The following is a 12,813-nucleotide window of genomic DNA, read 5'->3' on the forward strand; positions in this document are numbered from 1 at the left end:
TGTCGCGCAGGAATAAGATTTATCACATTTCATATACACTGGTGTTGTTCAAGGATTTCCAAATAAATAAACACGAATAGGTTTTATATTCTGCTTCCTGTTATTTTCTGTAAGTAGAAGTCAGAAGACAAGGAAAAATAATTCAGTCGTCCACCATTTTCACTTCAGTTATTCCTCTTTTGCCTCTGAGGTTTAAAAGGGAAACAGCCCCCAACACACACAGACACACACACACTATCTAAACCCTCAGGACCTCAACTCAGCCAGCAGGGGTCAGAGGGCAACAGGAAATGGACAGGAAGTGGACCATAGAGGACTATGCTGGTGTATGACCGGTATAACTGGAGCAGAAGATCTCCCCCCTGGACAGCACATACACACACACACACACACACACACACTCAAACCAGTCCTAGCAGCCACACGGTCACATCTCTAAACCCGAGACCGTTTCTTAGTTGCACAACAAAATAAAACATGCAATTGTTGCCACATGCACGCACTCATGCACATGTGCCCAAAGCATCCTAAGCACAGACACACACATCACAGAGTGATGTGATGCGTTGTGAAAGCTGGCCTGTCTGCGTACCACCATCACTCCCCGTTCTCACCAGCAGCAACACACAAGCCTTGATGTCCTCTAATGCATCGCACACGTAAACAACGCGCTGGCATGGAAATGAGAAAGTGTCTAAAAATCTGATTCTTCAGCCACAAGAGAAGGTTCAGACACACCTCGTTGTGTTTACTCCTACATGGCTCATCTACAGCCAGCAGACTCTCCGGTGTGTGTTGTATAGTGGATATGACTGTGTGTTTCATGTTAAACCAAGCCTGTGTCCGGCATTAGAAACATCACAAGCGATGCTTTGTCGTCAAACTGTGTATGTCTAAGTGTGTGTGTGCTCTGCATTAGAAGCACCAGCAGCACCACTGACCCGTGTTCGCCTCGGTGTGTTTTTATCTCTGCTTGTGTGACCCGAATTGTAAATACAGCATCCTCCACTGAGTGTGTGTGTTGGTCTCTGTGCTATGAATTACGAGCAGCAGTCTCAACCTGGCCCAATCTGTGTATGGGCTATAGGACTTTGTATCTTGCATATCAATGCACGAGTTATCGCTAGAATATTTGTATGTGTCTGTTTTCCTCTGTGTGTGGATGTGTGTGAGCCATGCCAAGAGGTTAATTGAGGGGAGGGCCTCTAAACCGTTGCCCAGGGAAACGGTCTTCCATCCATCACCTCATTGGTTATTCAGCACCACGCGCTGAACAAACAAACCGACGGCGAATCCTCGGCTCAGGATAGAGGTGGGGAGGAGGGGCCCGCAGCGAGTCGCCGTGCCCGCCGTCAGAGGCTCCTGGCTGGGCCGCCCGGGCGGGCGCTGCCCCTGCTCCTCGACCTGCTGGAGCTCAGACAACAGGCTAATCATTACAGCACACAGAGAAGCCACTAATAGGAGAGGATTAACATGACAAATAGTCTCACTCCCTCTGCTGCTGCTCCTCCTGCTCCTCTGTTCCAGCCTCTAAGTCTCCTCCTCTGGTCCTTGTTAGTATCTTCCTCAGTTTTACATCTCTTTTTCCTCAGCTAGGCTTTGCCTCCTTTTCTCCTTCACTTCTTATATTTACAGTACCTTTTTGCTCCTCTACAGTACATCCTTGACTCTGCTCCTTTTCCTCACTACTCCTGGTCCAAGTCTTTATTAACAGTCTGCAAGTTCTCTCGCCTTCCTCCACCTCCTCCTCTGGTCCTCTGCTCCTTCTGTTCTGACTCTCTCCTGCCTTGATTCATTATTATTCTTTCCTCTTTCCTTCATTCTCTCTGCTTCCTCTCCAAATTATTTTGCTGTTTGCTGTTCCTGCCTTCCAGTTCCTTTCTTCCTGCTCTTCCTTCTCCTCCTTTTACCTCCTCTGGTGTCCTGCTCCTGTTCTAAGGCTCAACCACTGTGTTTTTCTCTTGAGTGCCATTTCTAATTGTATCTATTTCCCCTGTTTTTCCATCCCACTGCTCCTTCTTTGCTGCTCCATTGTTCTTCTGCCCCGTTGCACCTTATCTCATCTTCCTTCTCTACGTCCTCTCCTCCTGCCCGTTAACCTCCAGGTCTTTTCTATGTAAATCTAGACCCTGCTTTTTCTCTCCTCTTTCCCCTCTCTGACATGTATTAGCTTCTTCATCTCCTTCTCAACACAAACTGTGCTCCTCCTCCTCCCTCTCTATGTCACCTCCTTTCCCTCATCTGTTCTCCTCCTGTTCAGCTTCTTTATCTCCTTCTAAACACATTTCCAGCTCCAGAATCTCCCTCAGTTTGCACTACACTACTCTTCTCTTTATCTCTTCTTTTCCACCAGTGGCATAAACGATGAAGAGGAGCAGGAAAAGAGAGGGTGTGGTGAATAGGAGCAGAGGAAGACAAGTGTTATCAGGAGGAGGAGAACCACTTTTTTCTCTGCTCCTGCTGCTCCTCATTTTCTCGATCTTCTTCTCCTCATCTTCTATGTCCCATCCTTCCTCATGTCCTTTCTTCACCTCCCTTTCTTGTCCTCTTCTACACATCACCTCTTTTCTCCCTTTCTTCCTGTTCTCCTAATCCTCTTTTGCCCTGCTCTACCTCATTTTTGGTCCATTCATTCCCTCCTAACTTGCTCACTTTTCCTTCTTTTCCTCCCTTTCTGACCCTTTCCACTGCTCTCCTCACTTCATCTCAGTGATCTCCTCCCTCATTCAATCCTTCTTCCTTTCCTACCATCTCCCTTTTACCCCCTTATATTCCTCCTCAAGCAGATACACTGCACATTTTGTTTACACTACCCATTCCTTTGTGTCTGCTGACCCTCCTCCTCTTCCTCCTCCTCCCCCTCCTTTCTCTCTCTCTTCCTTTTCTTATCTTTTCCATACTTTATTCTTCCATTTTTATTTATTTTTTTACTCTAGGTGACCGTTGACTTGATACCAGGGCTGTAAGTCAGCAGGCTGGAAAGAGCTTTAGTGTGTGGGTGTGTGCGTGTGTGTGTGTGTGTGTGTGTGAGAGAGAGAGAAAAAGTTGGGCAGTGGATTATCCAGGTTCCAGGACTTGGTGCTCACTGGCAGTTGAGCGGAAAGCTTTAATGAGAAGTTACTGTTTACTGAGGACAGAGTGGGACACACACACACACACACACACACACACACAACATAGAGACCTACATAGACTCAGAGACAAAAATAAAACAGTAATAAACACACAATGATACACACTCCTACTTGTAAACACACACTAACCAGTGCAGTAATGGGATTTGGAAGATTTTCTCTGTAAACCAGTCTGTCCTCTGTCTCCTCATTAAGGAGGACTGTCCAGGCCCAAACACACACACAACACACATACTACACACTGCTGGCTTTGGTCTTTTTTGTTTGTGTGTGTACATGTGTATGTGTGTACTGGCTTACTGCTAACAGCAACAGTCTGGTTGAGTTTTGCAGAAAATGTCTCACAGCCCAAACTGCTGTTAATCTGAAAATGTCTCTTTGAATTTTCCTCTGACTGTCAGAAATATAATCTGATACCATCTTAAATTTCTTCAGTTCAAATCAACTGGTCTGATTCTTTGTTGGCACTAAAGTGCAGGAGTATGACAGCCAAGGTGACAGGATTTAGTACAGTAATACAATTAACTAGGACAGCGGGCAGCAGACTCCTGTGTTGCAAACCCTCACCCACACAGCTCAGTACCAGAACTGACCGGTCAGTATACGTCCCATCACCTCTGCACGTGTCTTCGTAGGCATCGTAAACCCTTAAAACATCCTTATAACTGCGGAGTAACAGACCATTTTGGAAAGGTTTGCTGCTTAGAAATGTTAAACCAGGTGTCACTACTGTGGGGAACATTCTGGATGGCAGTGGTTGTTTTATAGGTCGGTGGCTCCCAAACTGGGGCTTGGGACCCTGCAAATGATTACAAAGGTAAAACTAATAACAAACTGTAATAACAGATTGTTGTTGCAGTTTGAGCTTTCATTTATATCACAGGATGTGGGAACCCCAATAAAATCTCATTTCATAAAATCTGGGCAAAATCAAGAACAAAAGCCCTAGAACAGTGAACGGACCCCCTGCTGAGACTGTTTTCTCAAAGGTGATTATGTTCAAGAGGTGTTGCTCATAAAAAACGTATAATTTTATGTCTTCAGGCCTTAAAAATGTATTCAAATGAAACAATGGGAGATTAGAAAATCATTTGTGTTTTAATGGATTATGGGCCTCAAATGTTTGGGAATCACTGCTATAGAAGTCAGTAGAGGTGCACGATAAGTCGCTTTGTGAGCGTGATTCAGATCCCTGTGCAATCTCAGTCTCACATGACAATGATCCTGCTGTGTTTGCATCAGCAGTGAGATGCCTTGCATCAAACCAGCACTCCTTTTTTCTCGTTAGGCTGCGTTAACCAATAACCACAACTATTAACTGCAAAGTGATTTATTTCTACCTCAACTGCTATTCGGCGCTCGGTGAACAGGGCAGGTGGTGCAACATGACAAAAACAGTTGCAGGGCAGCACAGAATCATTGTCATGTGAGACTGAGATCACACAGATCTAAATCATACTCACAAAATGATTTATCGTGCAGCCCTAGACGTTAGTAGCATATACAGTACAGCAGTGGTCTATGCTGTAATGAATGGCGTGTACGAGATGTCAAGTACTGAGCTGAATGGAAATTAAATTTGTAGTTTAAATTTGGGTGATAAACTTCTTCATCACTGAAATGTGGAAATGTGAGAGAAGCTCCTTCCTGCCAGGAGGAATATCTGTCTCAGCGGAGGAGGAAGAACATTTCTGTGCTTCCCAGCCGCCCTCTCCACTCCAACACAGTGCTCTCTGGGCGGCCATGTCTCTTTACATGGTCCATTTTCTACAGCCAGTTTGAGCTCAGTGAACCTGTGTGCGGTTAATTAATTCTCTGTTCTGGATTATTTTCAGATGCAGTGGCAAAACAGAGCTTCACATTCTGACAACACCGAGTTCGAAACTCTTCCTTTCACCAGTTAGATCAGCATTGTTCTACACTTATAACCTTTTGAATTGAGTTTTTAAAGGATCACACAAGCAAATCTTCCAGTATACCAGGTATATGTCTAAATAACCACTTGATAAACTTGTTAGCCGCTTAATGATTTTCATACCTCAAGAGTTTTCTTGTTGGAAATTATTTTATATTTTACTCCATTATTACTAGGGCTCTAGGAGAAGTTAAACACATTTATATTTTCTGTTGTAATGATCACTGCTGCTGCTGGGGGACACTTACAGGGCTCCAGGCTTTTAGACTTGCTTATAAATGGAAACATTTCTTGCATTAAATTTACATATGAAGCTGCACAATATATGTTCTACAGAGGCTCAGGTGGACGTCCATTTTGCACCGATATGCGTAGTGTGCTATAGTTTTGTTTGCATATTTATGTTTGGTGTTTTCTCCATTAAAAGCTGCAGTAAATCAGTACAGATATGTAATAATTCCTTTTAATAATAACCTTGTACTTAATCAGTTAATATCTGGGACTAGATATCTGGGCTGACAAACATGAGCAGCTGGATGGTCAGACAGGTTGCAAACAAGCCAATGGAGGAATCAGGTTTTCTAAATTTAGTAATTCATCTATTAAGTGAGTTTCCACCCAGCTTCTGAGGAAACTGGCAAAAGAAGAATCTGTGCACATCCATACATGAAACTTTGATGCTAGTGCATCGGCACAAACAGCTGACGATGCTGTTTTTCCATTCCAGTGAGATTCCATTCTTTTACTTTTGAAATATTCTGTATGTCCTTGTTTATTCTTGCTGACAGACTGGACCCTCCTGCACATGGACGATCAGTCTTCTACAGATCTGTGGGGAGATGTTTTGTCGTTCTTCACTGGTGATTGTTCTCAGCTGCTCTTTGCTGGAGGAGTTTGTTGCTCTGCCTTCGGGGGACATACGTGGCTGTTCAGAGTTTTCACTAGTTTGTTCTTTACACGTTCTTGTCAGACTCTGCAGTGTGTTTGGGGTCACTGTCATCAAAGTCGTCTCCTGCTCGGCCTCTTGTGACTGGGAGTCATCTTTTCATTCAGTTGGTACAAAGTGCTTTCTTGGTGCCATCATGTCCCCGACACCTTTTGCACTCGCAGTCTCACGCCAGCACGCTCCCACCTCCGTGCTGCAGTGTGCTGATCTGGTCCCGGGCCACGCCAAACATGTTGGGCCCCATCTGATCCAGACTCATTTATTTTGGGTCCATTTGACCAAAGAATGTGCTGCCAATGGCCAGAATTCTGTTGTTCATGTTCTTTGGCAAAGTTTAATCTTGCAGATTTGGTGCATTTTGTGAACGGTTCTCTTCTTGGATGCTGTGAGGTAGAGGTCAGCCTTATGCAGTGTCCTTCACGCTCCAAGCAGTCACTGAAACACCACTTACACAGATAGCCCTTGTCTTTATAAACTTATATTTAATATCAGGCTGTAGCACAATAGATGTTTATCACAGAGTCTGGGTAAAAATGTTACTGTTCACTTTCATTTTCCCAACTACGTTGGACCAAACTGGAGGTTTTTCTCCCAGCCTGTCTGGCTCCTTGTGTTACTTCTTTTTTTTTGTGATGCCCCAGATCTCAGATATTAACCCGAGTGCACAGTTATTATTATGATGGAATAAAACTATTAAAAAAACTTAATTAAATGTAAATATTCTTTAAACACTGATGATTTTGTAAATGATTCATATATAATGAGTCAACATCAATAATCATGATTGAAATATTCCATATCTAAATATGGACACACACACTAACTCCACATCACTGCTACATGCATGAAGTCGAAGTTGATTCCACCTGGGTCATAACTGAACACTGCTTGTGTTTGTGCACCAGTGACACACTGCTGGCCACACCGCAGCACTTGCAGCACATGCGAGAGATGGATGACTGCTCTTCCACATTTTCACTTTTTATCTCTTTCTGCATGTACAGACATGAATGTGCTCATGCGTCTCTGCAAACTCTCCCTCTCTCCCTCCTGTCCAGAGAGTTGGATGGTGATTAGCGTTGGGATTCTGGGACTCTGGCCTCAGTTTTCATTAACAGCCATAAACACAGTTCTGCTGCACCGCCGAGACCGACCGCAGGCTCCGTGTGTGTGTGCGTGTATGTGCGTATATATCTGGGCAAGCTTTGTCTGTGCTTTGAAGACAGGAGTGGGGAGAAAGACAGAGACAGAGAGAGAGAGAGAGAGAGAGAGAGAGAGAGAGAGAGAGAGGTGTTGTTTATCATGGCAGTAATTAAGCCTGCTGTTTGGCTTTAATTAAAATATAACAGCAGCACTAAGTATGGACTGGTTCACTCACACACACGCTAAAAAACACACATCTTTGGCTCACAACTGATAAGGTAAAAACACCAAAATGTGGAACTCTTCCAGAAAGATGAGCATGGAGCTGCCAACACACACAAACACACTGGAGGCCATTAACAGCCAACAATATCTGTACCTGATCCAAAAAGGCTCATGACCGTCTCACTGATCTCCATAAATCCTAACATAGACACGACCCTGAGCACGCACAGACCTTGGTGCCTTTACTAGGCCCTTCCCACCTGTCACTGGCCAGTTCTCTGTATCACTCCTGTAATACTGTTTGACTGTGATCAGTGAGATAATGTTTGTCTGTGGCAGCCTGCGCATAAAGAGCTCAGTGATCTGTAGAAACAGGGCTGTAATGATTTCAGAAAGAATTCAGAGCCCTTCACTTTCTGCACATTTCATTGTGCTGTAGATTTAACATGGACAGGGTTAAATTGATAAAAACATGTATGACCCATAACGACAGAATGCTGTGCAGATTCTAAAACTGCTTGAGACAACTTTGTGATTTGTGAAAGTGGGAAACATATATAAATATGATTTGACCTGACTTTTTGCTCGGTTGCCCTGTTTGTCTGGACAGAAGGGGTCAGAAGGGGGCAGTGGGGTCTAAAGGTTAGCGAAGCAAGCTTGCTAAGGTTCTGGGTGGGACACCATCATCATGACCACTGTGGTGCCCTTAACCACTCCAGTGGAGCTGCTCACTGGCAGCAGGTCCGTCTGTGGTTGTACTGGGCAGCTTCCTGGGAAAGAGAGCTGGGCTTGCAAACTGTTTTTGTACTACATTTGAACTGTACCTATAGCTTCTGGGTGGTACACTGTTATTAAAGTATGGTAAAGCTCGGAGTACTGGCGGTTTCAGGGTGCAGCTATTCTTCAGACAGGTCAAGTCAGTTGATCTAAAGAGTCAGAACATAGTCACAAGATTTGACCAAGCACCAGTCCAAACCCAGAAATATTCAGTTTACAGTGACACAAAGAAAGAAACAAAACCAACAACATATATCACAGTGTATGAACTGGGACCTGACAGTATTTGTGCTTGTTGAATGGCTTATACAGTTTATCTTCTGCCAGTCAACTAATCAATTACTCATTTGCAGCTGTTGGTTGGATAATGTTAGTTGCAAAGGCTCAAGACAGCAAGGGAGGGGTCACTAGCTCTGGGGAGGTAGGCCACACTGTGCTCAGACATAGCATACAGCAAGTTCTCAAGACATTTGGCTGGGTGAGCTGTTTTTACACTGTCTGTCGGTTCAAATCCATGCAGCTGCGATCATAGGAATATCACTGAATAATGTGATTCACAAAAAGCTGAATTTCAAGAACAGTTGTGTTGAAGGTTTGGCCCTGGAGATTTTTTTCCTTTTTTGCTTCAGTGGGCTAAAGAAAGATGATACTGATCTTGATGAAGACACATCGAAGTCAGTCACTGGTTGTGTTGTGAGTGTCTGACTAAAGATGCACTTTGTCTTGTTCACACTATCAGAATTAGGGGCGGTCAGTGATTTTCAAATATTTGAATAGTCAAATAAAAAAAAATCCAAATTTCATGTGACTATGGTTTTGTCTCTAAAAACAACAAGCCACTGTTTTCCCTTCTCCTTCCCATCAAGAAAAACGGTTACAGCTCGACTGGATAAACTGTTGGATAAACTCGGATTATAAGGTGGTGATCTGAGATCTGACCTTTGAGTTTACAGGGAGCAGGTCTACCTGCAGACTGTAGCTATATTTATACACACACAACATTTCTGAAATTAATAGCTGATAGAAATTTAGTCACATAGACCAAATGAGAGCAGCGTCACATATATAGGCTGAGAGATGTGTGTAACCAGGTGTAGAGTTGTCAGTGAAGGAGAAAATCTGTCAGAAAATGACAGCAGGGTACCTAAGTGATCCGACACAAACTTCAGAAAGTTTGCCACAACACACACTTCACAGAAACTTCACAAACAACCACACATTACCAGTAAGGCTATTTTCACTTCTCTACAGCCTCAGAGATGACAAGATATAATTATATAAATAATAAAAATAGGCTGAATGTTCTTTTTTTTTTTTATCTTTATCTTCTCATGTTCACTGTCAGGTCATTTCTGACCTTTGACCTCCTGGTCATGACCACTTAGTTCAGGTCCAAGACTAACTCGGAGCTGGATATGGCTTAATACATTGTTGTCGTATATTGCAGGTGTTCAGTCCTAAATGATTTTCACAAAGACAGCTTCATGTGACCGTCTGGGTGATTTTAACATGTTGAACTTTACATACAGTACAACATACACTTGGCATACATTAAGCCAGTCGATTTTTGTATTCAGGATCAATTTGTGACAAAGTTTGGTTTATACAATAGCTGAAACTAAGCGCTCTGGTCAAGATAAAACTTCCTGATACTCCTCTTTTATTCAGCACAGATGAAAACTCAGGCCTAAAAAAATCAGATCGCTTTTCCGGTAGGTTAAAGGTTGTGTGCATGCGGCCAGTTTCTGAAGCATACACAGTACAGCTTCCTCTTACTGTGCGTTAGGTTCACACAAAAAATGTGAGGAGAAAAGAAAGAAAGGTGGTCAAGGTTGTAAAAGCTTTCAGAGGCTGTTTATTGTTTAATCTTGCAAATGTGTTTATGCGTTCCCTTCTCAGCACTCAAGCTGCTGAAGTGATATATAATTAGGCAGTTAAAATTTTGGATAGAAAGTCGGTACTGTGTCACGGCTGGTTTATGTTGTTCTCTAAGTGTAGTGTAGTGGTTCATGCTAGGTACCGTGCGTCCCTATAAAAATAAAAATAAACAGTGTTATAAAATATTTAACCAGAACCACACACTGCAGATTTCTTTTGCAGTTCCTCAGCAGGGCCTTGCAATTTGGCTTTACACATGCAGGCATAAGACAGAAAAAGCCCTAATATACAAAAGGTGAAGCAGCATCATATCTGATATCAGCACTTGTTTATTGTAATAAAAACCTCTGAATACAAAGTACATTCACAGGTACAGCAGGAGGTCACTGAAGTGCTCCGTTTGATTCCTACCGAAAACCTGTGTCGACTACAAATACTCAAATTCATACACCACTTTACAACTTTATATCCCATGAACATACTGCGATAATTCAGAATAAACACTTACAAATAGTCCAGGCTTTGATCGGTGGTTACTCATCTGTGACTAAGCAGTCATACTAAGCAACCAGCTGAGCCCTGCACAGGTTTAATTACTGGAAGATACAAGGAAGTGGAGATCTGCCTGGAGGTCTTTAGCAATTTGATTAACAGGTCGCAGAGACTTTAACTGCATGGATGACTGGATTCACTGGCAGTGAATGTCATAAAAAACACAAGCTATTTTGTCTTTTACAAGTTGAAACTTTTGCTAAGGAAAGGAGGAAGAGGAGTGATGAAGATGGAGAGCTGATTTGGTTCAAATATGGCGCAGCAGAGAGGGAGATAGAGACAGATAGATAGTGTAGACAGATAGACGAGTTCACATCGTTCCCCCATAACATCATAATCATATTCTGCTGCAATTCATATATTGTAAACTATCATATATGATACTACATTTTAATATTATATGTCAATTTTTCATCCTAGCTATATTAATACTATAAGATACAGTAATGAGATTAGGATGCATTTACTGTAGCTTAGCACAGAGACTGGAGGCAGGGGAAGTGCTAGCATGACAGCAGATCAAGGAGGCTATGAGGTGGAACAACTTCTAAATTTGTTCTTCATTTATGGTGCAACTGCTGTTTAACTATTTGCAGGATTGCTTGGACTTGATATGTGCACGTGGTACTAAAAGTGTTCCTGAATCTGAAACAGGCCACAACTGCAAGAACCTGTCAACCACTTACTTTTTTATTAGCCTTTTCTTTTTTGTATCATCCAATATTCATTTCTAATACAAACACAGGACATATACAGACGTTTTGGTACAGATCCCTTGAATTTGGCTACTGACTAACTGACCAGCATGTTCTGAGCAGCACATTACAGCTGAGTTATGAGGGTTTGATTATGATTAGTGCAGCTCATTGAGCCTCATCAGTATGAATACCAGGGAGCTGCTGCTTCCTTCTGATTGGTTACTTTCTCCTGGGTTATGTTTATCCTACGCATGTGCTTTTTGTGTGTATGAGTTTTATGTGATGAAGGTCTGATGAGTGAAAGGTTGTAAATAAAGTGAGCTCAAACAAGAGTGAATATCTTTGTGGTTGTTTGTTTGTTTGTTTAAAAAACAAACATGACATTGCACTCAGGAGGAAATATATGTAAAAGTGACTTTTTCTGCCAAATACTGACACTTTGTGGTGCTTTAGTCTTTTTTTCTCTTGGCAGCTCGTCTAGCAGTTCCCCTGCTGCCAGTCTTCGTGCTAAGCTAGGATCTGATCTGACTCCCTTAACTGTGGCCACATGCTCGTTTAAACAGGGAGGCACGAGAGTGGCAGTAGTGACATGGTTACTACCTGTTGGTTACTACCAGAGCTTCTACTGGCCGGTGCGAGGATGTGGGTCAGCTGATTGCACGCCATTCACCCTGTCCTCCGAACCCTGACTGTCAATCATCAACTACAGGCACCAGGGCTACCAAAAAAACAGTTACATGTTTCAAAAGGGATTGATTTCCACATAAAATGTGACCCTTGGAAAACAAAGTGGAACTACAGTTTTCACACAGGGAAAAAATGCCCCAAAACCAGCAGAAAAAAGAGCAACAAGAGCAAAAATCCATCAAAGGTGGAGAGTCGATAATCCACTGCAAATGTGATGTTTCCACTTAGGCTTCGGTTTCATCCACACAGAAAAGAGCGCAGCCTCGACAAAGAAGGATAAATCCACCTCTCGAAAACGGCCTAGCAAGCACATGGAAGGAAAAAAGAGCCCAGAAGAACCAAACGTGATTTATTCCCTGTTGTTCAGAACTTTGTCTCCAACAAAAACATTTTGTCTTTCTTGTTATTTTTTTTAATTTTGTTTTTGTGATTTGATCCTTGACAAAAACTTGCACCAGGAATGTGAAATATGACAAAAAAGCAGTTCACAACCACAGACAAGGAGGAAATGGAAGAGAAAAAAATCCTCCAAACTGCAGCAAAGAAGAAAAAAAGCTTGAGAACTGAATCTGTTTTCTTTGTGTAAATTGGAGGAGGAAAAAAGAGAAGCTTTAGATGCTCTGTGTCTTTAGTTTTGTCTTAAGGCAGTCTTTTTTGTCCGGCCCCCCTCTCCGGCTTGGTGCTCGACGACGCTCCACCTACAAGAGGATAGATACGAACGTCTTACACCTCAGGTAACGCAACGCAGAAAACACATTCCATGCAAAATGTCTCATCAGTGAGAAAAAAATGTCAAAAAACATGTAGGAGTATTAAAAGCTGGTTGAAGAAAACCAAAGTTGAAAAAGGAGCAGTTTG

At 42.7% G+C, this 12,813-nt stretch overlaps 1 protein-coding gene across 5 annotated transcripts in view; it reads right to left on the reverse strand.

The window, feature by feature from the left end:
• LOC109956732 (protocadherin-1-like) overlaps positions 1-12,813 on the reverse strand; it is a 187,833-nt gene that overhangs the window by 36,470 nt on the left and 138,550 nt on the right. Inside the window, exon 6 of one of the 5 annotated variants that reach the window (XM_020594075.1) lies at positions 10,348-12,653. The exons of 3 other annotated variants lie outside the window; for them this stretch is intronic. In XM_020594075.1, the coding sequence (XP_020449731.1) occupies positions 12,584-12,653 (70 nt within the window). In that variant the 3' untranslated portion in view covers positions 10,348-12,583. Of the gene's footprint in view, positions 1-10,347; positions 12,654-12,813 lie in introns of those variants that run through there. One more of the 5 variants, XM_020594076.1, reaches the window with a different exon arrangement.

This window comes from Monopterus albus, unplaced genomic scaffold (genome assembly GCF_001952655.1).
Source record: "Monopterus albus unplaced genomic scaffold, M_albus_1.0 scaffold21.1, whole genome shotgun sequence".
Taxonomy (NCBI): Eukaryota; Metazoa; Chordata; class Actinopteri; order Synbranchiformes; family Synbranchidae; genus Monopterus; species Monopterus albus.